Source organism: Schistocerca gregaria, chromosome 5, assembly GCF_023897955.1.
Source record: "Schistocerca gregaria isolate iqSchGreg1 chromosome 5, iqSchGreg1.2, whole genome shotgun sequence".
NCBI lineage: Eukaryota > Metazoa > Arthropoda > Insecta > Orthoptera > Acrididae > Schistocerca > Schistocerca gregaria.
Genome location: NC_064924.1, coordinates 409,324,859 through 409,352,676, shown reverse-complemented (window position 1 = coordinate 409,352,676; position 27,818 = coordinate 409,324,859). Strand labels below are relative to the sequence as shown.

Below are 27,818 nucleotides of genomic sequence, written 5' to 3'. Positions count from 1 at the left end.
ACAAACGGCACTGATTACGTATTTGCTTATATGTTCAGATTTGCTAACAAAACTAACGTAGTTCCATTTAAAAAAAACGTAGGTTTGTGTTAAAAACATACTTCAGCGTATTTTTGTATGGTTTGTATTAAACAATTACACTAGCCCATCTCCTCACGTTCGATCTGTGGAATCGGTTCGTCAGTATTTGATGTGGTTTACGAAATATATCCAGCGGTAACGTTAGGTTACTCACCCTGTATACCTCGCACAGAATGTGACAGAGTTCACGAATTTGTATCACCATTAGACTGTTAGACGTTCTAGTAGCCAGTGGAGTATTATTATAAAATGAGAACAGAGTAAAAGCCTACTTAACGTCGAATGTATTAAATGCAGACATTATTTATTTTGACAACAGTAAATGTGCACAAAAAATAACACCAAGTTCAAAAAAATGACTATTATTTGTGCAGTATAGCTGTTCCACTGCTTAGATGCCAGTAGCTTGCTGGATCCAGGGCCAAAGGTTGCCGACGTTGGTGTATACTCCCGGATAGTCGGCCAAGCCGCATCCGTTGCCCCAGGAGACGATGCCCACCTGATAGGTGGAGCCGGATACCAAAGGACCACCGGTGTCTCCCTGGCAGGCGTCGTAGCCACCTCCGGTCACTCCTGCACAGATCATGCGGTCAGTGATGCCGCCGTACGAGCGGCTGCACGTATCGCGGTCTATGATCTTGACGGTGGCCGCCAGAAGCGTGTCGGAGGGGCTGCCGTTGTACCAGGTCGCACCCCAGCCGGTGACTGTTGCTAAGCTTCCAACAGTGGCGTCCGCCGAGGCGAGGTCCACGGGCTGCACGTTGGTGCCGAATCTGAAGGAGTTAGAAACTTGGAGGACGCAGATGTCGTAGTCGTTCCCAAAGTAGCCTTCGTGAATGTAGGCAGCGGCCACTCTGTGCGTGGAACCACCACTACCCCTGGTGGAGGTGCCAGCACGCAACAGCATTTGGCTGGTGGAGACGCCATCGACACAGCGAGCTGCAGAGAGGGCCCAGTTGACGCTGATGATGGAGGCGCCGCACATGTTGTAAGTGCCACTGATGAGAAAAGAACAAGCAATATCAACAAAGGACTTCAGCGGGTTCATCTTATCAATCTGCACCAAGGCTTTAACTCAAAACGGGAGGCCACGACGTTTGGAACGCGTATTTACTGTAAACTTCGTACACTCGTAGTAATCCATGAGGACAACAAAATATGTAAGCAGTAGCCCGTGCTTCTCAAGCGTTACTGAGAAAATCGGAAGATAATTTCGGTCGTCGAATATATATATACACTCCTGGAAATGGAAAAAAGAACACATTGACACCGGTGTGTCAGACCCACCATACTTGCTCCGGACACTGCGAGAGGGCTGTACAAGCAATGATCACACGCACGGCACAGCGGACACACCAGGAACCGCGGTGTTGGCCGTCGAATGGCGCTAGCTGCGCAGTATTTGTGCACCGCCGCCGTCAGTGTCAGCCAGTTTGCCGTGGCATACGGAGCTCCATCGCAGTCTTTAACACTGGTAGCATGCCGCGACAGCGTGGACGTGAACCGTATGTGCAGTTGACGGACTTTGAGCGAGGGCGTATATTGGGCATGCGGGAGGCCGGGTGGACGTACCGCCGAATTGCTCAACACGTGGGGCGTGAGGTCTCCACAGTACATCGATGTTGTCGCCAGTGGTCGGTGGAAGGTGCACGTGCCTGTCGACCTGGGACCGGACCGCAGCGACGCACGGATGCACGCCAAGACCGTAGGATCCTACGCAGTGCCGTAGGGGACCGCACCGCCACTTCCCAGCAAATTAGGGACACTGTTGCTCCTGGGGTATCGGCGAGGACCATTCGCAACCGTCTCCATGAAGCTGGGCTACGGTCCCGCACACCGTTAGGCCGTCTTCCGCTCACGCCCCAACATCGTGCAGCCCGCCTCCAGTGGTGTCGCGACAGGAGTGAATGGAGGGACGAATGGAGACGTGTCGTCTTCAGCGATGAGAGTCGCTTCTGCCTTGGTGCCAATGATGGTCGTATGCGTGTTTGGCGCCGTGCAGGTGAGCGCCACAATCAGGACTGCATACGACCGAGGCACACAGGGCCAACACCCGGCATCATGGTGTGGGGAGTGATCTCCTACACTGGCCGTACACCTCTGGTGATCGTCGAGGGGACACTGCATAGTGCACGGTACATCCAAACCGTCATCGAACCCATTGTTCTACCATTCTTAGACCGGCAAGGGAACTTGCTGTGCTAACAGGACAATGCACGTCCGCATGTATCCCGTGCCACCCAACGTGCTCTAGAAGGTGTAAGTCAACTACCCTGGCCAGCAAGATCTCCGGATCTGTCCCCCATTGAGCATGTTTGGGACTGGATGAAGAGTCGTCTCATGCGGTCTGCACGTCCAGCACGAACGCTGGTCCAACTGAGGTGACAGGTGGAAATGGCATGGCAAGCCGTTACACAGGACTACATCCAGCATCTCTACGATTGTCTCCATGGGAGAATAGCAGCCTGCATTGCTTCGAAAGGTGGATATACACTGTACTAGTGCGGACATTGTGCATGCTCTGTTGCCTGTGTCTATGCGCCTGTGGTTCTGTCAGTGTGATCATGTGATGTATCTGACTCCAGGAATGTGTCAATGAAGTTTCCTCTTCCTGGGACAATGAATTCACGGTGTTCTTATTCCAATTTCCAGGAGTATATATATATATATATATATATATATATATATATATATATGGTAGCTCATTATATTGCAACAGTGGTGTAATGGTTACCACATCTGCCTTGTTAACAGTATACCTGGGTTCGTGTCCCAGCTGTGGCAAAAATTTTAGCGTGCTTGGGTAGTTAAGATGTTAGAGTACTTGTCCGCGAAAAGCAAAGGTCCCGAGTTCGAGTCTCGGTCCGGCACACAGTCTCCTGCTTGGGTACCTCAGTTGGTAGAGCACTTGCCCGCGAAAGGCGAAGGTCCCGAGTTCAAGTATCGGTCCGGCACAGAGTTTTAATCTGCCAGGAAGTTTCAATACTAAATAGCCGGCACGGTAGCTCAGCGTGTTCGGTCAGAGAGCTGGTTGGCCCCTGTAATAAAAAACTGAGTGAAACGATCAACAAAACGAACTCTAACGGATGTCATGCGACGTCCGCAACGACTAAACAGAACGATCAAGATGGAATAAAATGAAAAAAAGCGTGTTCTGTTAGAGCGTTAGCTTCCCTTTCTAATTAAAGAACTGAGTGGACGGACTACCCAACAAACTGAACGGGTAACATCGGATGTCCGCCGTGAACAAATTCAACGAATAATATAAAACACAAATTTTTTTAAAGGAAAACAAAGCGGTTGGCGTTGAAGCCGCTGGATCGAGTTCCGTTCGTCAGTTTTTTTTTCAACACATTCATTTTCTTTATTATTTATATTACAATTGACATAATGGGGAAAATACGTCTAATCAGATGAACTTTTATTAAATTTACAATGTTATTTGGCAGTCTACTAATTTTTACTATCACAAATAATGTAATATTCATAACTATCGACTAGTAAATGGCCAAACGCATAAAGTGATACTGGAAATGTATGCTTGTCCGTGATTTGAGAAATCCCTTATATCTGGAAGGAGCCCGAAGCGACTTGTTACCTCCAAGTTTTGAGCGGCACAGACGACTTTTGAAAGATGTACAATTAATCGTCGCTTTCGACTTTACGAGTACAAGTTGCAGGATGGTATTTTTCGTAAAGACGTGGAAAACGTGCTATGTTTCCGCATACGCAAGGTCTTTTGACGTTCTCCGTGGAAAAATAAACCTCGTTAACATTTCAAAAACCTCTCTTTTAGACGATAGTTTGGAAGAAAACCATGCATAACGCAGTATTTCCTTACAAATCGGCACTGATAATTGGTTATGCAGTATCGAGTGTATTTTAATAGCGTCTTCCAAGAAGCAATTTCTCGTTCTTTTCCGATTAAATACGAACAGTTTTGAAGACACAGACATGCATACATTTTCAGTATCACTTTATGCGTTTGGTCGTTTATTAGTCGATAGTTATGAATATTATATTATTATGATAATAAAAATTAGTAGACAGCCAAATAACATTGTTAATTTAATAAAATTCCATCCAATTGCACGTATTTTTCCCATTATATCAATTGTAACATAAATAGTAAAGAAAGTGACTGCGTTGAAAATTTAAAAAAAAGAATGACGAACGGAACTCGATCCAGTGATCTAGCGCCTGAATGCCAACCACTTTTTTTTTCTTTCTTTAAAAAAAATCTTGGTCTATATTGTTCTCAGAATTTGTTAAGAGCGGACGTTCAGTTCCAAACGCGTTCCAAACGTGGCCTCCCCTTGTCAGTGAAACTGAGTTCATCTGTTGCAAGGAAATTAAGTAATGGGTTGAAAACAGGTACACAATGTAAAATACATTCATAAAAGTGTACAAACTTCGTCGCCAGTATATCACAGAGAACAGCACAGTTCTGTAAATCTCTTTCAATGTGGCAATAATTATTATGTTAATGTTGTTGCATCAAACAATTTTCTGAACATTCAATTGTCTTGCATTATCGATTTTAAGTTCAGAGATATGTACAAAAATGTGGCTCAAATTTGTGTCATTTTGGAATAACGTAAACATAAATTAAATCCAAGAATAAAGTTTAGCGATCCCACGACATCGGAACCATTAACTTACGAACCTGTTCCTGTCATCTTGAACGAACAGTGTGACCTGACCTGACTGTTTGTAGTCACACTAGGAATATCCTGGGTAGTAAACCTTAGTCGCATGTAATAGTACCATACAATAATACCCGAAAACACAGTAACCACGTTGTGTAAATTATTGTTATCAGCTTGGTTTGGTCACCAGCCAGCTGAAAGTCGTGCCACATCAGAAAAATAACATCAACATCCGTATATATCTTAATTCTATATTTTGGCATGTATCTGAAAAATAAATCTTTTCTGATATAGACTAGAAAAGTTAAACAAATGCGAAAGGACATCTATAATGAACCATTTACCTCTAAAAGTAATAATAAAAGGGGAAATGGGTCTTTAACATGACTAATTTATGCAACTTGTCATTTTCAGTGCTCACACAGTAAAGGTAGAATTAATTGCACTCCAGAAGTATCTTGAAATCTGAATGTTGCTTAATGGTCGAACCTGGACAATATCAAATTAATTTGAAAACTTGACACCCAGCAACGAACAACGATTTTATTTTCAAAATATATCGATTCTGTGGACTATCGTGCAAACAAAAATATGTTGAAAGATTTGATAATCAGGTTACCACGATGGTTGGAAATGGGCACATAAAATTCAGTGCCATGTTAGAAAGCAGAATTCGAAGGAACCATTTATATTTCACCTAATCGTTCGTGAGAGTATCATAAATTGCGTATGTCCATCGTATTAAATTTTTTTTACTATGTCAAGGAATCTGATGTGGCGACCTTAATAGGTACGTAGATATTTCGCTGATATTACTATTGAAGGCACCTACTATCCAGTTGTCAAATGGATTTCAAAAACAGTTCTTGTGACTTCCTCATTTTTCGTAATTTTAGCTCATTCTCGTTGACAAGGCCAAATCCCACTATTATCATAACACTTCCTGCCTGAATTATTGCAGCACGAAGATGGTGCGGTTCTAGCAAATCAATCGAAGTTCAAAACTCACTCACAAAAAAAACCTTTGAATTTCATGGTGGCTGTTTTCGTAACAATGTTAGTGATTTCACTACTGTGGAAGACGCTGTATGTACGTATCGTGAAAGAGGTCATCAAAGGAACAGGACGAAGTGACACCTCAATTGCTTCACTGCTTGAAAAATAAGCACTATTTTGAAAAATTTAATTCCACTAACCAGAAGAAAAAATTTGGCATGACTTTATTTCCATAAATTATTGTTCCAGCCAGAAAACGTTCTACTGGATGCCTTATCTGATTTCGTTAATGGGCCATTCGTTTTTGTGTAACAATAACAATTCGTTCTTAGTTTAAATTATGAAGAAACATGACGTGAACAAGGTACAGTATGACTGTGATAGAGTTATTACTCATTCTTCAAAACTGCCCGTTCCTTTTAATGTAGAAAAACAGACTAATTACTCATATTTAGTATGAAGGAAGTTTTTGACCAGTACTTCAGACCACAACTAAGAAAACTATTACATTCGACAGACAAATAGTGCATCCAGTAACTACGTATTTCTGTGGGACATTCGCCCATACTTGAAGTGATTAGTTACACTCCAAAGCAACGTGAATATGAGGGAAGAGTTGACTTTCGACAATCTTTACAGTGATGCAATCAAGATTAAGTGATCGAAAGCGAAGGACCTCAAGTCTTTCTTTCTTTCTGGGGCGAAACATGAACACACTGATTGCATGGAGAGAGGAATACAATGGGCCGAAGTTATACTTGATTCATTTTTACAATGGTAGTGGAGAAAATGAGAAAAATTGTTACCATTTTAAACATAGTTTATCTTCTTTCAGGGAAATGTTAGCCTTGAGTTTTAACAAGTATAGTGGGAAAAACTATCCTTTAGTTCTTTCGTGCTACCACGGCTATTTCCTGACAAAAACAGCCATGTACGAAATTATTTCCTGTTGTTAGGTTGCAATATACTAGCATTTCTCAGGACCGTTTCAAGTACTTCTAAGAAACAAGAGACTAATAGTTTTCTGAAAAATACAATATAAAAAGGTCTGGTAGATTTTTTTTCCCTATTGTCTCACAAACTGTTATTTTTGGCGAGGCTTGCCTTTCTAATCAACTCACCAGTTAGTTGCAAGACTCCGTTAACCTAATCTGTGGCTTCAGCTATAGAGAAATAGTAACATACAGAAGACAATGATTTAGTACTCACAGTTCGAAATATAATTGCCATGGATACTGGGAGATGCTGACAGCGGAGCCCCCGACGATTCTGCCGTCCAGACGTGGCCTGCGGGGCTTGCTTCCCGGAATGGGTTTCACTAGGGGACTTGCGCCACTGAGGGCCACCACCAGGAGCACAAAAAGCGCTGTGCGAAACATCTCTCTTGGAGTGATTCCCCCCTGCAGTGTGCTCTCTTATACGCGGTTTTGATTGCTACATCATTGATTTATCTGCACAGTTGATAGCCGATAACCCTAATGCATAATAGCTGTTCTGTTACATAATCACGAATACCTGAACCATAATGCGGGAATGATGTGCGTTCGTATGACTCTTACTGGTATTGACACTTTACTAGATTTCAGTAGCTTAGCATAATGTACGTGCAAATCACTAAAACCCAAACGACTCTTTTCATGCTGTTAATATTGTCACTCCGTTCCTACGTAAACCTTCTAGGCATTCTTTTTCAACGATTCTGACCTCACATGTATACGGTTTATAACTTAATTTCATTCAGGAAGGAGCTCCTCAGCTCGATACCTAAGTCGAGAGTGTGACTCCATCAGCCCATAAACGAAAGTTGTGGCGATTTCCTTGTCAGATTTGCTCCTGGGTAGTTGTTCTGTCTACCGTCCGGCCTACATGAAACAGTGGGACTTCTAATTGTAATTACCGCCCCAGGGGGACCCACTCGAACCAGGGGCAAAGCTACAAAAATGACTTTTGCTAACCGATAATATGCTCCGAATTCCCGTGGTACTCTGGCTAATACGAAGCAGTCGAGTGCAAAATCTGCCCGTTGTCACCACATGTGAGGAAAAAGACGCAAAAGTCAAGGAGGTGTTGATTTGTTCAGAATAAATCAAACATAACCTGCGAACCTTTATTTCAAATATTATAATTATCCATAACTATGAAGTTCAGTAATCATAATCAAAGTTGACTTGACAAGCTTTCTAGGCGCTTTTAGAACATTGCAGCATTAATAACGTAACAGAGTAGATACTATTTTCAATGTTCCATATTCATCTTCAGCGGCGCCCACTTGCATTTCGCCGCTCTGTAACATGTTTTTCATACATTAAAACATGGAAACTCCCCGTCTTGGAGGGCGTCTGTACGCTCGGATGGAGGTACAACATTCAACCGATCCTGTCACCAGAATGTCACGTGGAATGCAGTAACATTATGACACTGGGCAGAGCCTTAAAAGGTGTCGAACTGAGTAAAGTACTTTGCTCAACGCTTTCACCGATTTTTCTCAAATTGACAAAAACGGAGATTCTACTACGTATCTCTACATTTCACTTCCTGTTTTATTTCTGTATTCTCTTTTTCTTTGTCAAAGGACGGTTGTCCTACTTGGCACCATCTATCCAGCGGCCCTATTCTTTGCACCACTCATTTTGCCACTTCCTCCAGAAAGTAACTTTAATCGTGAAGTTCACGATTTTTAATTGCGTGTATTTTGTCTTTTCATTTCTTTTAGTACGTTGTTTTTTAATGCTGAAATGCATTTTAGCATCATCTTTGACAAGTGTAACATACACCAAAAACGTTCCGTTGCAGGAGTAGATCTTTACAAACATTGTTCCTTCATTGTCACCGGATACGATTTTTGTTTTACTGAGCAATATTTTGATTTCTGTCTCGCCTGTTTTCCGCGTCTGTAATACTTCAGCCACATAGTGAAATGTCTCCTGAAGAAGTAGATTATTTTCGCTTCTCAATCCAGTTCTTCTGTTTGACAGTACTATGCTGTCTGCTTTCCTGTTCAGATCTCCGATGCTATACATGACGAGAGGCTATCGTTACCCTTTAGTATGAGCTTTAATTCCTCTAGTTTTAGCACATGGAAATTACATAAGATTTACTCTGTAACTGTCAGTATGTTTTGAGCCTCGTGGCTGAATTCTGAGACATGGGGCTTCTTAATATCGCATTGTGCGTCTGTGACTTTGCCCTAGTATTTCTGTTTGGCAGATATGAATTTACTCTGAGTGGGGGTGCAGTGATAGACTGCCACAGTGAAATTGGCATTTCGTCCTGCAGGCCTTATCTTTAGGACAGAGGATCTCATTTCATATGAACTAGTAATCTACGTGCAGTGGATGCACCTATTTCCATCCGCGCGGGGTAACCGCCTTGTCACGGTCCGCGCGGCTCCCCCCGTCGGAGGTTCGAGTTCTCCCTCGGGCGTGGGTGTGTGAATCTTCCATAGCGTAAGTTAGTTTAAGTTAGATTAGGTAGTGTGTAAGCTTAGAGACCGGTGCCCTAAGCAGGCTGCTCCCATAATATTTTACCACAAATTACAATAGTTGTACCTATTTCCCTTACCAGCTTATCTCCTGTCGAGATTGCCTCTGGAATTTCCAGTTGGCCAAACCGATGTCTCACATCGATCAACAGGCTATATCTAACCTCAAGGATCCTGTCCCCAATCCTTCGTCAAACTCCAATCCTGCGACTGAACATTGTAGAATGTGATGCTCACATGATGCATATTACTGCTCGTAGTTCCAATCTCAGTGCACATGTCGCGTTGAAAGCAGGTTTCCGAAGGATGGAAAGCAGACAATTTGGGGCTAAAGTCTCATCAAGGTTATTAGACATGGAGATTTCGAAAGGGTGGCGAAGGAAATCGGTAGAGCCCTTTCGAAGGAATCCTCGCGGCTTTTGATTTAAGCGATTTAGCAAAATTAAGTAAAATCTAAAAATGGATGACCGGACGGTGGTTCGAACCGCAGTCCTCACGAAGAATAGTTCAGTAGTGCCAGTGCGACACTTCGCTCGGTTGGCTCCGCGAGATAATTTGCGTTAAATTACTGTGGAGCTTAGACATCATCATTACTGTGTGCGTGATACTGTTAGAGTAATCATACATACAGTTTACGTTCTTCAAGCTGTGCTAAACTAGTGCACCGCTTTTGCTATTTCAGTGATGTCTCTGAAGGATGCCGATTAGATAATGGTCTTGAGAAATTCATATCTTAATTTCTTAGCAATTATGCACCCGTATCATCTGACCATCTGCTTTTTGAACAATCAAGACATCGCTGTCTTAGGGACATTTTAGAAGCGGGAATCGATAAATGTTTGAGCTCTACAGCTTTAAAACTGCAGTTGTATGGCTACACAAAAAATAATGTGCGTAAGACAGCATACTTCACTCATATCTAACAGCGTTGTATCGTCTGAAGGACGAGGTCCCATGTCAAAAGTTGGTACCCCACGTCGTAACCACAAGTAAGGGGCCGCTCATGGTGGCCGACCGGTCTAGGCGCTTCAGTCCGGAACCGCGCGACTGCAACGGTCGCAGGTTCGAATCCTGCCTCGGACGTGGATGTGTGTGACGTCCTTAGGTTAGTTACTTTTAAGTAATTCTAAGATCCAGGGGACTGATGATCTCAGATGTTAAGTCCCTTAGTGCTCAGAGCCATTTGAACCATTTTTTTTTTTTTAAGTTAAGGCCATACCGAATGTATCCTCTCGTCCTATGGATCCTACAGTGGCAAACTTCACATCGTCTTTATCTGGCAAGGTAACAGAGGACACAATCGCATTTGTCAAAAACGTCGCAGCTGCTCTCGAGTTGGGCAGGTAGGCCGCCGAAATTAGCCTTAGTACGGCCTGTTTGCGGCTGATTGAAGAGCCTAAAACCTACGAACAAGTGCCATCCGAATAGGCCTTGAAGACCCAACAGTACGGACCGCTCGCTGTGTCATCCTGAGCCCTCAGACGTCGCCGGACGCGGATACAGAGGGGCATGTAGTGAGCACAATGGTCTCCCGGCCGTTGTCGGTTTTCGGTACCAGTTCGCTATTTCTCAATCAAGTCGCTCCTCAATTGGCCTCACAAGCACTGAGAGCACCCCACTTGGCTGCAGCAGGGGTCGGAGAAGCAAGCTTAAGGAGATAATATGAATAAAATTGCATTAATTTGTATTTCTTTATTTAAATTAGCTTCAGTGAACTGCAAATACCACCACTAATACAATGAACGTACGATTTGTACTCTGTCTTACAAAATGAGCTGAAACCAACGACCATCAGCCTCAATGCAAGGTTACCACTGGCAAACAAGATTCTGACATACTCTGACAAATATCCCTGGTATGTTTCGAATCGCATCACAGGCAGCTACAATTCTAGCGACTAATGCCATTGAGATATCCACTGGGTTCTCATACATAAGTGCCTTTAGATGTCCCCATACGAAATAATCAAGAGGATTCGGGTAAAGTGAACTCGCAGGTCACGGAACAGGACCTACCATTCCAGTCCAGCCACCAGGAAACACAGCATTGTGATGTTTTCTGACATCCACACTCAAGTGAGGCGGTGCACCGTCATGTTGAATAGGTCTGGCGTTGATTCATAGCGCGTTAATGTAAATACGATACAACAGATCCACATTATGGACAAGTAAAGTAAACAAAAACCGCATCACGACTTCCTAGTAATCAGGCTCGTCCTCATTGTTTCCTTGGAGGAAATAAAGGATGTACATATAAATAAACAGCACAGTATGTGTAAACATGTACACATATAGGTTGTACATAAGCTGGAAAATAGTAATGCTAGACAAAGCGATAGGCAAGTCTACTTCCATATCTCCATAAGCTAGCTTCTCTGACCCCAGGTTCCCTGACTCAAATTGTTCAGTGGAGCATTCTCAATGTCCTGTTATATTTTATAGGATGCTTAGGAAGCAAGGTAATGAGCATCCTGCAACGTGCATATCTCGACAGGAAAACAGATTGGAACGCAATTACACTACCACACAGAAAGAAATGTTGGCCATGATCTATGGGATCACTTGCTTCCAACATTATGTGTATGGGCAGTAATTTAAAGTTGTAACAGGCTGAAATGCTTGCCTGGTTTTGAAGGATCCCTTCAGCAGGTTGAACAGCTTAGTTCTTAAGCTGACTGAGTTTGACTACGGTCATTCATAGACATGGGAAGAAACATACAAATGCGGATACTTTGACCTGCAAGGTGACAGTGATACATCCACTTGGGTAATCTGTGAGAAGCTGGCAGAGGAAGCAAGAAAATGGTGCTGCCGCAGTTTGTAATGCACGAGAACGTACTATGCAAGTCAACAAAATGTGGACTGCGCGTAGTGGTTCTAAAAAAATGGCTCTGAGCACTATGGGACTTAACATCTATGGTCATCAGTCCCCTAGAACTTAGAACTACTTAAACCTAACTAACCTAAGGACATCACACAACACCCAGCCATCACGAGGCAGAGAAAATCCCTGACCCCGCCGGGAATCGAACCCGGGAACCCGGGCGTGGAACGCAGTGGTTCTGGCTGGTTCAAATGGCTCTGAGCACTATGGGACTCAACTTCTCAGGTCATCAGTCCCCTATAACTTAGAACTACTTAAACCTAACTAACCTAACGACATCACACAACACCCAGCCATCACGAGGCAGAGAAAATCCCTGACCCCGCCGGGAATCGAACCCGGGAACCCGGGCGTGGAACGCAGTGGTTCTGGCTGGTTCAAATGGCTCTGAGCACTATGGGACTCAACTTCTGAGGTCATCAGTCCCCTATAACTTAGAACTACTTAAACCTAACTAACCTAAGGACACCACACACATCCATGCCCGAGGCAGGACTCTACCCTACGACCGTAGAAGTCTCGCGGTTCCAGACTGTAGCGCCTAGAACTGCACGGTCACTACGGCCAGCGTAGTGGTTCTGTTTTCGCACAGAAACAAAGTATTTAAATTAGCACAAGACCATATGTCGTCAGGTAATGGTGATCGAAGAGTGATGGATAGAAGCGCAGTCGAAACATTTTGGTGCGAGGCGAGAAAACGTGATGTGGACCAGTATGTACGAAACTGCATACCACGTGCAAAATGACAAATTTTTAGCAATGAAAAAAATCCCTCTTCAAAAATTTGTTGAGCCATCAAAGCCGTTTCAGATCGTTAAACTTGATAGTTTAAGTGCATTTAACAGAACGCCAGCTGGTAACAGGTATGCATTGACGATTAGAATGGGATTGTCAGGATCAGTAAGTAATGCCCTTGAATATCTGAAACTAGCCTTTACAAGTAGCTTTAGGAACATGAATATGTCACTCACATCACCAAAAGAAATAACTTCCATAGTAAAATCTTTAAAGACAAAGCATTCTAGTGGTTACGATGAAATATCAACAAAGTTAATAAAGGCATGTTCTTGTGAGTTTAGTACAATTCTAAGTTACTTGTGTAACCAGTCAATTATAACTGGGACATTTCCTGACTGCCTGAAATATGCAGATGTTAAGCCTCTGTTCAAGAAAGGGGATAAAGAGATGCCATCAAACTACAGACCGATTTCACTTTTGCCAGCATTCTCAAAAATTTTAGAGAAAGTAATCTACAGGCAGCTTCTCAACCATCTGACCACAAATAACATATTATCAAGAACAAAGTTTGGATTTCTGAAGGGTTCTGATATCGAAAAGGCTATTTACACCTGTAGTGAAAATGTACTTAATTCATTAAATAACAAGTTACAAGCAGCAAGTATTTTCTGTGATTTGTCAAAGGCATTGAATTGTGTAAACCACAACATCCTTTTAAATAAATTAGAATTCTATGGTGTCACAGGCAGTGCTGCAAAATGGTTCAAGTCATACCTCGCTAACAGGAAACAAAGGGTGTCAGTGCAAGGGACTAGTGAATTAAGTCATCAGTCATCATCAGAATGGGAAGAAATTACATGTGGTGTCCCACAAGGATCCATCTTAAGGCCATTGCTTTTTCTTGTGTACATTAATGATCTCTCATCAGTTACACTGCCAGAAGCAGAGTTCGTTTTGTTTGCAGATGACACAAGTGTTGCAATAAATAGTATATCTAGTGCAGTTCTAGAAAGATCTGCTAATGATATTTTCATGGATATTAATAAATGGTTTAAAGCCAACTCACTGACATTAAACTTCGAAAAGACTCACTATATGCAATTCAGAACCTGTAAGAGCTTTCCACCCAGCATATGCATAAATTACGAAGAAGAGCAGATAGAAGAGGTTGACAGTCTTAAATTCCTGGGATTACAACTTGAAAATAAATTCAGTTGGGAGGAGCACACCACAGAAGTGCAGAAATGCATTAACAAATCTGTATTTGCAATTCGAGTGTTAGCAGACATAGGCGACATAAAAGTGAAAAAGCTTGCATACTTTGCCTACTTTCATTCCATAATGTCATATGGTATAATATTTTGGGGTAACTCTTCAAGTCAAACAAAAGTTTTCAGAGTCCAAAAGCGTGTAATACGTATTATTTGTGGAGTAAACTCACGGACGTCTTGTCGAAACCTCTTCAAAGAACTGGGTATACTAACTACTGCCTCGCAGTATATTGACTCCTTAATGAAATTTGTCCTAAATAATATATCTCTTTTTCCAACAAACAGCTCAGTTCATACATACAATATCAGGAACAAAAACGATCTGCACAAGGACTTAAAAGCACTTACTTTAGTTCAAAAAGGGGTCCACTATTCAGGAACACTCATCTTCAATAATTTGCCAGCAAACATAAAAAATTTAGTTACAAATAGAGATCAGTTTAAAAGGAGCCTGAAAGACTTACTAGTGGCCAACTCCTTCTACTCCATTGACGAATTTTTTAATAGAAACAAATTATGTGTTGTATATATTTATACTATTAGTATTGTTATTTCAGCTTAAAAAAATAAAAAATAAAAAAAGGTGACATGTTCCACATCCAGGAGGATCTCCTCAACACAGATCTATGGAGCGAAAACTAATCTAATCTAATCTAATCTCTACCATTTTTCTATGTTGATATTACGACCGCAATCTCTGCTAGCAGGCTGCTACGGTGGCTTCAGCATTAGTGAATAACTGGTTTCTTAAGTGAGGCTTAGCAATAACTTTACTGATTGATCGGGGTAAGAACTTATCTGATATGATGAAACACGTCTGCTGTGTACTTTGCGTTTGTGCCTTTCTTTCTATTTAAGAGGTTTAATCTCACGTTTTGTAAGTGTACATTTAGGCAGTCTGCAGGGCAGTAGTTGGTCATTTTTTTTTTCCAAGACAAGCGTCCGTTCATTTAGTAAGCCAATCAGTCAGTCCAAAGACGTCTCCTGATACACATCTTCTGAGCATCAAGTTACACATTTCGATTTCGTGTGTTTTCCTAGTAACATGTTTCTTAAATTTCGTGGTTTTTCGCTAAGAGGTTACATCTCGCATTTCTAATTGTAAGTGTAAATTCATGCAGTCTGTATCGCAGTTTAATTTCTTCTGAACAGCCAGCTACATAACTCATTAAGACATCAGTGTCCATCGGTTACACATCAAGAGGGTAGGGAATTGTTTGTCTAAGTTTCTGTCTCCTTCTATAACTTATTTCTTCGGTTAGTTTTGATAACATTCATCGGCTGTGTGCAAGCTGCGTGCGGACGCAGGAAGAGCTTGTCATAATAGTTCACGAACATCTGAATGCCCTCTTGGCTAAGGACAGTCAGCTAAAGGCAGCTGCCTTCGGGTACAGGGATGGCGGAGAATCTGGCGTGTCACATGGGACACCCCAGTGTCGCTTGTTTTACCCACAGGCTCTGTTGCCGATGCAACTCCTAGTGTACTCGATGCAGTGGATCTGCTGTCACAGCACTGCACAAGATGGAGGGCCACTGTGAAAGCTGGTTGTCTAGCGTTGCCTGTACGCAAAGTGAGTGAACAGGTGGTTATTCCTTATGCAGAGTTCGAGCAAGCACATGTACGTTATTGGCACACTTAGGAAGGCAACATTCAAGACTGGAAAGGAAGCCAGCAATGTGCACTCGGTATGTCTGTTGGGGGCCTTCTCTGAGATGTGGAATGAACCTTGTCTGCAGCTATCGAAAGTGCAGGGGGCATTTGCCCGCAAGTTCTTGCTCACGTCGGCACTAATGACACGCGTCATAAGGTTTCTGAGACCAGCATCAGTTCACAAAGGAGGTTGGCGGGAGTGGTGAAGTCTGCTCGCCTCGCTCCGGGTGTACAAGCAAACCTAGCAGTTTGCAGCAATGTTCTCAAAGTTGATATGGGTCCTTTGGTTTGGAGACAAGTGCAGGATCTCGACCAAAGCGTCGTCGTCTCTGTGATAGTCTTGGTTATAGACTTCTGGTCCTGCATTATCGAATGGTGATATATAGCACACCTATTGGCAAGGCAGGGGTGCAATATACAAAGGAAGCACATATTTGGGTAGCAGAGGATTTGTGGAGTGCACATGAGGGTTTTTTTTTATTCTAGGCGATAGTTTGAGGTTCTCTGCTGAACACTAGCCAATCGGTACTCAGAAGGGAAGTCAGACCATGTTTAGAGGAAAGACAATTCGTGTGTCAAAATTTATCAGTGTTCCTAATGAACCTCCTGAATTTACTCTCCTCCACGAAAGTCTCCACGCAACAATTAATATTCACACCGAGAGCTGGCTAAAACCCAAAGTGAAAAGCTCTGAGATCTTTAGGGATTCATGAAACATATATTGGAAAGACAGGTTAGACGCCATAAGAGTGAGAGTGTTCACTGAAGTTGAAAGTTTTACCTCTGTTAAGGTCGGAGTGAGACAGTGAAGTTATCTTGTCACGTATCATGGGTCTAGATGAAAGGAAGTTAATTACTGGATGTTTTTACCAACCAGAAGATTGCGCTGTAACAGTTCTAGCCTTATTCAAACAAAATTTACGGTCAGTAATGTGTAAACACTCAGATCATGCCATACTGGTTGGAGGCGACTTTAACCTACCGCGTCCAGACTGGGATTTCTATTGACTCATTGGGGCGGGGGATACAGAGAGACAGTCATTGCAAAGTAATTCTGAACACGTTTTCTTGAGCTGACAGTACTGCAGACTTCACACAATGGAAATATTTTAGACCTTATCGACAGAGTCGGTATAGAGATGGTGATTGTCATTGATCAACTATCATTACAAAGGTTAATAAAAAAGTCAAGAAGGATATGTGAGGCTTTCTGCTAGAAAGAGCAGATAAGCAGTTATCAGCATCTCACTTAGACACCGAATTGGCATGACTTACTACCAATAAGATGGAGTTGAGGAATTGTGGGCAAAGTTTAAGCAGATTGCAAATCATGGTCTGGAGAACTATGTGCCTAGTAAGTGTCTTAAGGAAGTAAAAGACCCAACACGATTTAGCAAGGAAATTCAGAAAATGCTGAGGAATCACAGGCTGTTGCAATCTCGTTTCAGTAGAGAAGGCGCAAATGAAGCAGGCATAGTTTGGAAGAGGTTCGTGAGTCCCTTGAAAAGATCTATACATGAAACATACATCAAACTTCCACTATCATACCTTCGCAAAAGATCTGGCAGAAAAACCAAAAAAATTCTAGACCTCTGTAAAATCGCTAATCGCCTGTAAGGCTTCCAACCACTCATTCGTTGACTACTCTGGTGTGGCTGAAAGATATATCAACGTGAAAGACAAAATTTTAAATTTCGCAGCCAAAAATTGTTCACGCAGGAGAATCGTACAGACATACACTGATTTGACCATCGAACATGCTTCTGTATGGACAAATTAGTTCAAATGGTTCAAATGGCTCTGAGAACTATGGGACTCAACTTCTGAGGTTATCAGTTCCCTAGACTTAGAACTACTTAAACCAAATTAACACACATCGATTCCCGAGGCAGGATTCGAACCTGCCACTGTAGCGGTCACGCGGTTCCAGACTGAAGCGCCTAGAACCGCTCGGCCACAACGGCCGGCTAGGAAGAGTTAGTAATAAGCATTCTTGGCCTAGAGAAACATCTGAAAGAGTTAAAAACTAGTAAGTCAACAAGTGCGGATGTGGTCCCAGAGAGTACTGTATAATATTGGCTTCTTACCTAACTTTCATTTATCGCGAAACTCTCGCGCAGCACCAATTCCCAATTTGTGCTAGAAGTGCAGGTGACTCTTGTATTCAAGAAGGGCAAAAAGAAAGGACCCGCAAAATTATAGACCAATATCCCCACCATCGCATTACTACAGAATCCTGCAACTTATTCGCAGTTCGAATATAGTAATTATTCTTGATACCAACAAGCTTATCTCCACGAATCACCACAACAGACAGCATCAGTTGTGCGAAACTCAGCTTTCTGTTTTCTCACATCATATACTGCGAACTCTGTATTAAAGGCAACATGCAGACTCCCTATTACTACATTTCGGGAAAGCCTCACACAAAGTGCCCCGCTGAGAGTGTTAAAGCTACGAGTATGTGCAATAGCTTCTTTAAAATGTGAGTGGGTCAAAGACTTCTTAAGTAATAGAACGCAGTATGTTGTCCTCGACGGCGAATGTTCATCAGAGACAAGTGTATCGTCAGAGTGCCCTAGGAGTGTGTGATAGGACAGCTCTTGTTTACTGTATACATCATTGAGCTTGTGGACAAGGTGGGCAGTAATCTGCATTTGTTTGCTGATATTGCTGCGGTGTATTGGAAGATGTCTAAGTTAAGTGTCTGTACGAGGATACAACTTGACTTACACAAAATCTCCAATACATGTGATGAAAAGCAGCTACCTCTAAGTGTTGGTAAACGTAAATCAATGTGGGTGATTAGGAAGAACAAACTCGTAATGTCCGAATATAGTGTTACTTGTGCCCTACTTGACAGAGTTATGTAATTTAAGTATCTGGACATAATGTTGCAAAACTATATGTCATAGAATGAGTATGTGATAATTGTACTAGGGAAGGAGAATAATCGACTTCGGTTTAGTGGGAACACTTTGGGAAAGTGTGATTCCTCTGTAAAGTAGACCGCATGTAGGACGCTAGTGTGACGTGTTCTTGAGTGTTGCCCGAGAGTTTCGGGACTGTACGCGGTCGGATTAAAGGTATATATGAAGCAATTCAGAAGCTGCCTCCTAGATTTGTAACCTGCGGGATTGAGTAACTTGCAAGGGTTACGGACATCCTTCAGGAACTCGAATGGCAAGCCTTGGAGGGCTTCTTTTCGATTAACACTACTGAGACAATTTCAGGAATCGGCATCTAAAGTTGACTGCAGAGCGATTCTACTGCCGCCACAGATTACACGTAAGAACCACGGAGATAACATATAACAAATTAGGCGTCATACGAGACACGTAGATGATCGTTATTCTCTCGCTGTTTTTGCTATTGGAACAGGAAAGGAAATGACTATTAGTGGTAGAGGGTACCCTCTACCACGCACTGTACGGTGGAAAATGTATGTAAATGTAGAGGTAGATGTACGGACAATGGGTTTGCAAGCAAACGGAATGTGTTTATAGAACAGTCTGGAATATGGTTAGTTATTATGGTAACACCTAACATACAGGCTGGAATATACACTCCTGGAAATTGAAATAAGAACACCGTGAATTCATTGTCCCAGGAAGGGGAAACTTTATTGACACATTCCTGGGGTCACATACATCACATGATCACACTGACAGAACCACAGGCACATAGACACAGGCAACAGAGCATGCACAATGTCGGCACTAGTACAGTGTATATCCACCTTTCGCAGCAATGCAGGCTGCTATTCTCCCATGGAGACGATCGTAGAGATGCTGGATGTAGTCCTGTGGAACGGCTTCCATGTCATTTCCACCTGGCGCCTCAGTTGGACCAGCGTTCGTGCTGGATGTACAGACCGCGTGAGACGTCGCTTCATCCAGTCCCAAACATGCTCAATGGGGGACAGATCCGGAGATCTTTCTGGCCAGGGTAGTTGACTTACAACTTCTAGAGCACGTTGGGTGGCACGGGATACACGTGCATTGTCCTGTGGGAACAGCAAGTTCCCTTGCCTGTCTAGGAATGGTAGAACGATGGGTTCGATGACGGTTTGGATGTACCGTGCACTATTCAGTGTCCCCTCGACGATCACCAGAGGTGTACGGCCAATGTAGGAGATGCCGGGTGTTGTCCCTGTGTGCCTCGGTCGTATGCAGTCCTGATTGTGGCGCTCACCTACAGGGCGCCAAACATGCATACGACCATCATTGGCACCAAGGCAGAAGCGACTCTCATCGCTGAAGACGACACGTCTCCATTTGTCCCTCCATTCACGCCTGTCGTGACACCACTGGAGGCGGGCTGCACGATGTTGGGGCGTGAGCGGAAGACGGCCTAACGGTGTGCGGGACTGTAGCCCAGCTTCATGGAGACGGTTGCGAATGGTCCTCGCCGATACCCCAGGAGCAACAATGTCCCTAATTTGCTGGGAAGTGGCAGTGCGGTCCCCTACGGCACTGCGTAGGATCCTACGGTCTTGGCGTACATCTGTGCGTCACTGCGGTCCGGTCCCAGGTCGACGGGCACGTGCACCTTCCTCCGACCACTGGCGACAACATCGATGCACTGTGGAGACCTCATGCCCCACGTGTTGAGCAATTCGGCGGTACATCCACCCGTCCTCCCGCATGCCCACTATACGCCCTCACTCAAAGTCCGTCAACTGCACATACGGTTCACGTCCACGCTGTCGCGGCATGCTACCAGTGTTAAAGACTGCGATGGAGCTCCGTATACCACAGCAAACTGGCTGACACTGATTCGACGGCCAACACCGTGGTTCCTGGTGTGTCCGCTGTGCCGTGCGTGTGATCATTGCTTGTACAGCCCTCTCGCAGTGTTCGGAGCAAGTATGGTGAGTCTGACACACCGGTGTCAATGTGTTCTTTTTTCCATTTCCAGGCGTGTATTTGTCCAATCTGTGTCGGTGCATACAGTTCCAAATGCCCAAATCAATACTGGTCTCTCACCGTATGAAGCTGTCTATAGAAGTATAATAACTTGTCCCTTCGATGTTTTACTATCTAAGTTAGGTCCGGCTTCATGTCAACAAAAGAGTTTGGGAAAAGATTAAATTTGAAAAAAGGGAATACTAAAAAATTTCTGATGAAAAAGATTACGGTCTGTACCAAGTCAGTCAAATGACGTCACCAAACAATGGTAAGATCTCTTTGTCAACTACAACTTCCATTGTACATATCAGTACAATACAACCGTTCGATGGTGCAGTCGATGCTTTCCCACAGATTTTGGTATCATTGTTACTGAACAGCTGAAAACTTATTAGGATTCAGGGGAATGGTCATCCCAGTACTTATGCTCTAACAAGGCATCCTAAGCGCTGTGATTTCGAAACTAGCAAGTCGTAATTACGTATTGTTACAGTGTATTATCCCCGTTGGTTCGATTTTTTCTTCCCTTTATTGTGTACTATCAGACATACGCTATGTGTTAATGGTTGCTAGATGCTCCTTGTCCTTGGGTGTCACAACTACAGGCACGAAAAGTCTCGAATGTCAAAACAGCGGCATGTGATATAAGTGACATAAGTATCAATTAACCGGAACCACGATCAAGATATCGACGCCAATGTTGTACTGGCCAGAGTTTGATATCCTGCTTACCCACAATATAGCCTTTAACAACACTTTGAATGCAGAACTCCTACACTCAATAGATGATCTCATTGTATTAGAAAAGGTGCGTGTTACTATGGAACGTCTGTTCGAATCGGACATGTCCAACAGTTCACAAAAAACAGTCTCAGAGGTTCGATCATCACCATAAGTGTTTCTACTCCTAGTATAGTCACGCTTCTTACAGCAAGTAGTACCTTCTGCCTACGAATGAGGCATAAAATTGCCATTCCTCCAGACCTACCTCTGGGCCACATTCCCGTGAAATGGCTTGACGCCACAGCTAAGAAGCAGGAACTGAAACTAATTGTAATAAATAGAGCAATTACATTATAGTAAGTAGAATGCGACACATCTCTGCCATACTGTGGTTAAAACCTTGATTTAAGTTGTAACACTCTCATGAAATATTCACAGGCATTGTACGACGTGGAATAGTGTCAATGTAATCTACGTGAATTTTGGATGTAATTTTGGAATGAATTTCTTGAAGAAGGTTGGAGGGTTGCACAGAAAATTGACTTCCCTGGTGCCCTTAAACATTTTTAAAATTTTACTTGCTGCAGACTACAGTAAATCGGATCTGGTACATACTACGAGGAGTGTAATGTTGCTGAGAACAGGGCGCCGCTAATGAAAAATTTTCACATTGAGCTGAACCGTAATCAAGAAGCGCAAATAGTTCCTAACGACAACACCTAATTCGTCATTCTGTGAGCCTTGCCCTACAGAGCCATAACATGTTACCTCCAAGCTCAGCCACTCCAAGGCTGCTTAGCACAAACGGAATTTCTTAAGGCAAGGGGAATTGACAATAAATGAGGCAACACTGTGGGGAAGAGTCCGCTGACACGTTTGGATAATTGCAGTAAACGTCCGCACCACAGCATCAATGCTGACATGTCTAGTGTAAATACGACCGATACTGAAGTCTCGGTTTCAGCGTCTGGTCAACCTGTCTGCATCTCTGATTCAGATGGAATGAGAGTCTCGCTAGTTACAGGACAACATGACAAATCATGATGTGCTGTCTCCTGATGAGGTGACTTCAGCTCAGAGACCACAGCCAGCGGTTGTAGTGAGACCTAGCCACTGCAAGCCGTTACTGCTGTTCGGCCACAACCATGTTTAAAGAAAACGTGAACGAGCCTGGGAATACCCTGGTGAATGGCTATACCAAGTGACTGCAAACTACCGGCTGCAACCTGTTGGGCGTGACACCTCAGTCCCACATCCCTGGTTACACACAGTGTTGCTGATCTGGGTCATGGGCAAACGCCTTCACGACACCGGCCATCTGTGATGTGCCGTTGGTAGTCACTGAAGTGCACATGCATCTTTATGCATCTTCGGGAGGGCTGACGCAGGCCGCATTTGTTGCCAGTGAGCTTCGGCAAGCTTGCGCCTACAGACACCTCACCAGGCCACTTGCACGACACTACCAGTCGGTGCTGACCCGAAGCACAGCCATAGTCGACGAGGCACTGCGTCCGCATTTCTTGTTGCTCATGAACACGTGAAGCAGCTCTACTACGCCGGAGAAGGCTATCAGTATAGTAAATTATAAGCACTAAATATGATTTCAGAAAACGATGTTTTTTTATGTCCTAGGCAAGGGCATATGACAGCTATCCACAGCAGCTCCCGAGCTGTGCCTCTTGCACCAGTAGCATAACCAGTTTACCTGCTCAGTTTCCACAACCACTAAAAATTCTGACCTGAAGGCTGACTGCTACAGCACATCTCGCAGTAAGGAAAGGTAATCGTTGTGTGACCTTGAACAAAAGCTATGCGACAGTTGCAAATACTCCAACAACAACGCAACCCTAAATGTCCCAATGTGTCACTTGGGATGCCACCATCCGAATGTACTGTAATATTTTTACACGATGCGGCATCGGACGTGTGGAAAGCGGCTGTCACGTGTAATAAGCCTGAATGGCTTTGCTATGTAGTTGAGACTATTACACGGAATTACTGAATAAATATTGACGATGGCGTACAAGAAATCGAATGTTAAATGAATTCTGATTTTCATTAACAAAAATAACCTTTTTGAAGTGACTGGACGGAATGCACTAACTGGAGTACGTTAATCACGCCTAGCAGGCGAACAACATTTACGTAACACACACACATATGACAAACTCTTGCTCTAAGTTAGATTGATCTACACCAACTGTCAGTAATGATTTTAGTGTTACTGAATTTCCATTGTACTGAAGGTACAATGAGTACTGTGGTGGCAATAAATTCTTTAATTGAATAATCAATGAGCACTATAGAACTGATGGTTACTAGAGATGTTAAAAAACATTACTTTAGAATCACTTTGTTCTAATGAAACTGAATGAGTTTTTACGTTGATAATGTACTGAAAAGCCACCACATCGAGTTGAACTATAATTAATGTGGCACTGTACCTGGCGTCTTCTGTCAGTTTTATACACCGGCGTGTGTTGGAAATACTCGGCGTTGACTCCGATTATATCCTCTTGTTGCATTAATACGCCGATACTCACGTAATATAGCCTTTTTACTGGTATTTCTGCACACACAGTGATGGATTTGGGATAATAATAAACTACTTTCTGTAAATAATTGACGACACTCGTGGAATGCACTTTGAATCACAAACTTATTATTTCACACAGACATTACACTGTAGAGAACTTGACTTGATAAATACATAAACTGGTCCGCTACGGATAAATGTACTTGTTATGGCGGCGGTATAAAATGCACTGTCCATAAAAACACTGTCGTACGATCACTACTAGTTCGTTGCTTGTGCTGGCGTGAGCTCATCAATGGATCTCATATGGTGGTAAGGTCACACTGCAACATTAGCTGCAGGCGCTGGTCACTTCATACCTTGCTGCTGGTCGCTGCAGTCCGTCCTAAATTACGCAAACTTTCACAAGGCGTGCCATGTGCTTTTTGAGCGGGAACAGCAACTTTATCGCTCACAAGCCGTCTCCGTTGAAATGTTACATCCTACAAGCGTTATTGTCCATTTGACTTGCTGACACACCATAAATCCAGTTCGTGTTTGTTGTAAGCTCACTTTTAACTGTCTATAAGCAACGTTACCGTACCGTACTTAAACCGTCACTTTCGCGCTGCGTAATCTCTGTTCTGCATCTGACCAGTTCCAGAACACATCTCTCTCTCTACTGCCAAATTCGCGTGCCATCCTGCATTGTCTGCATTCTCGGGGATTTCCATCACATTTAAACATTAATTTACACCATGCCAAGTTCTCTATTTACAAATGGACATACCATAACATTACCATATTCAATTACAATATCCTAGTTCAGTGCTTCTTTATTTCGTCGTCCGAGCGCAGCACTATTCAGATACTGTCTTACTCGTAGCGCTATTTCATTTGACTGCCACCAGGCGGAATCACCTGTGCTTTTGTTTGCGCAACTATCCAACAGATGGCTGCTGCGCCTTGGCTGTGCTTCGTTGTGGCATTACACACTCCAGAACTGACCGAAGATTCCAGCTTGCCATCTGTGCATTATGGTGTGAAGGACGATGAGCGAAGACAGGTAGGCTTTCTACACAACACGCATTTAAATAGATTCAAACCGAAAGCTGGTGTCCCTACTCTTGCTTTTGTTTTAGAAATAGTATGGACCGACGCCGAAAAATACCTTTCTTCTTGTTAATCGTTTGGATAGGCATTGGTGAAAGCAACAAGATAAAGTAAGAATGACGTGTGCTAATTTTTAGACAAAGCTCTGGTCAAAATGCTGGTAGGACTGCATACTAGTCTCTCCTAGAGAGGCTAACGGAATATCACAGTATTTTTGGAGAAGAAGCTAGATAAGGATATTTAGATAAAGTATTTGAGTAAAAGGATGTCGTAATATGGCTCGTGATGCGCCCACGTTCCAGGATAAGAAGGCAGTTACTGGGAATTATTATCAATAGAGCTGATCAGCGAAGACAAATTTTTTATTCATGTAGAGTAAGAGAAAGAAAAAGATAACTACAGGATCTTTAGAGATGCAGCGGCGAGATAATTATACTAATGGTCTAGAACCAAATCGACACAGATACGACAACAGATTCATGTAGAAGCAAAACCAGAGACTGCAATGGAATCATCGACCGCGATTTCAAGAAATAAGATACTATGGTCGAAGAGACGGTGAATTTCAGTACATATTTAGAAGAGAAAAGAACAACAAAACGGATCATTTTTGGAGAATTCCCGATTTGATGACAGAAGGCCGCCTAACCAACCAGGACGAACTATCACAATAGAAACTATGGAAACAAGAAGGTGGGACTAGGAAAGAGACAGGTTACAGTGACTTAAGTGGAAGGCTCGAGAGATGAATAGGATGAACTATATTGTGAAGAACAAGGAACATTTAAATAGGAAACTATTACTCCTATTATTGGTAAGAAAATGTGTCAAGAAGAAACTTTTATCCTTTTGGATTCTGCAAGTAAAAAAAAAACCTAGAATAAACTTTTGAAGAAAGATGCAGATATTCCTCAATTAGCAGTCAGCGGATACAAGGGAGTAGGAGTGGTGAGAGAACGAAGTAAGTCCATTAAGAAGCAAATGTTATTGGAAGCTGAAGTGGGAGAGTAGAAACATAATCTTGATGCGATAGTACGTCCACAGCTTTGTGAGTCAATGTTTAAAGATGCATACTGGATGTCAGAGCATGAAGTAAGTTTAAATTCTCGTAATGAAGCCACAGGAACTAATAATGGAAAAAAAAAACTATTTAGTTTACCCAGTTAAACCGGAGGACCACCACTATGACAGACAGCTAAAATGGTTGATGGCTGAAATATGTGATGTAAAGATAGAAGATTTGCAGATTGCTGAACAAGATGTTACTGATAAGATTCGTCAAGATTTAGAAGAGTTTGTGACAAATGAGAAGGAAGAAACTGGTAACAAAGTAAACGAAATCGACAGAGTACAAGCTGATATGAAAGATAAATTATCCAATATGCTATTGAAGTATGAATATCTGTTCTTAAAGTTACCAGACAACATCATACCACACAAGCCATTGCATTGTCTTCACACCAAGTACCAAAACCTACGACGGAAACGGTAGAAAAGAAATTATTGAATATGTCGTCGACTCGAATAACAGAATGAAGTCGTAACCAGTTTTTTTAATCCACTGTCTGTAGTAGACTAAAAGAGGAGGAGTAGATAGACTGGTACTGGGCAGTAGAGAAGCAAACATAAAAAGTATTTAACAGCCTAGACCTAACTGCTGCGTACAAACACATATAGTTAGACGAACAACCTCGTCATTGTACTGGTTTCTTGTATGAAGGTAAATGTTACAGGTACTGAAAGCTTCCGTTTAGACTGTCTCTGTGTCAGCACTGATACAAACGTTGGCTAGAGCAACAGGAGAGAAACTGTTAAGTAAAATCACGAGGCATGTAATTCTACTGGTGGCAGTCGAAACATGGGAAGATCGTATTATAATACTTCAGCTAATTTCCACATGTTTAGTTCCGGTAGTGTAACCCTAAGCTTATATAAATCAGAATTTAGAAGAAGCTCTACAAACTTTCGAGTACTTGTACTTATAACTGAAGGAATTTATCTCAGCCTTGAGAAGATAGAAGCCATTACAGATAGCCCTGTACCTACCAAGAAGAAACAGTTGAAGGTATTTCTTGGAATCACAGGATTACGGTGAAGATTCCTGGATGAGCAAGGATGAAGTAGTGAATCATTATATAATCTGTCTGAGAAAAACATGTCTGAAACTAGTCAAGCGACTGTAAAAATTATTTTCAGGACATCAAGAGTAAGCTAACTACTGCCCCAGTTTTGTGTCATCCAGATCTGATTGGCTTCACAAGCCTAATATTAACTAGTGGAGAAAGAAAACACAGTGTAGCAAGAAGGAAGTAAGTGCCATAGTTTACCAACTTTAGAAGTTTAGGTATTACCTGGCAGGTCGGAAATTACCAGCAGCCACCGACCATAAGACGCTATCATTCTTGCTCACTTGTAATTTGAGGCAAAGTAAGTTGACAAGATGAAATTTAGCACTTCAAAAATTTTAGTAATTAATACAAACAAAGATACGAAAAACTGTGTAAGACACGTTGTCCAGGCTTCCCAGTGGACTGAGGCTACAAAACAATGAACAGCAGTTTGCAAAAAAAAAAAAAAAAAAAAAAAAAAAAAAAATGAGAGTTCAGTATGAGGGATTTCCTTAAAGGTTATTTCAAATTTCTCAGATTGAATGAGACAAATGTGAATGTCAGAAATGCGTAATTTCGCATTGGGGTGTAGTGACACCACCGTTTAACATGGGAAAAGATTAGGTTACGTGCAATATTTCTGAACGTTTAAGTTGAAACAGTCATAACACCAAAATTGACAAAAAAATTGCTTAACGA

At 42.6% G+C, this 27,818-nt stretch overlaps 1 protein-coding gene across 2 annotated transcripts; it reads right to left on the bottom strand.

The window, feature by feature from the left end:
• Positions 1–366: 366 nt before the first annotated feature.
• On the bottom strand, positions 367–24,733 carry LOC126272496 (trypsin-1-like). 2 transcript variants are annotated; one of them, XM_049975386.1, is made up of 2 exons: positions 23,828–24,733; positions 367–1,079 (listed from the first exon to the last, which is right to left on the bottom strand). In XM_049975386.1, the coding sequence occupies exon 2, from the start codon at positions 1,064–1,066 to the stop codon at positions 473–475; it is 594 nt and encodes a 197-aa protein (XP_049831343.1). In that variant the 5' UTR covers positions 1,067–1,079; positions 23,828–24,733; the 3' UTR covers positions 367–472. The 2 variants fall into 2 exon arrangements, with proteins under 2 accessions (XP_049831343.1, XP_049831341.1); XM_049975384.1 differs by lacking the exon at positions 23,828–24,733 and adding an exon at positions 6,936–7,112.
• Positions 24,734–27,818: the final 3,085 nt, after the last annotated feature.

Excerpts from the sequence above, each read along its gene's own strand:
- LOC126272496 (XM_049975384.1), bottom strand. The coding sequence starts at position 7,105 with ATGTTTCGCACAGCGCTTTTTGTGCTCCTGGTGGTGGCCCTCAGTGGC. Across the intron at positions 1,080-6,935 it reads TGGCAATTATATTTCGAACT|TGGCACTTACAACATGTGCG; the intron begins GTGAGTACTAAA and ends TTTTCTCATCAG.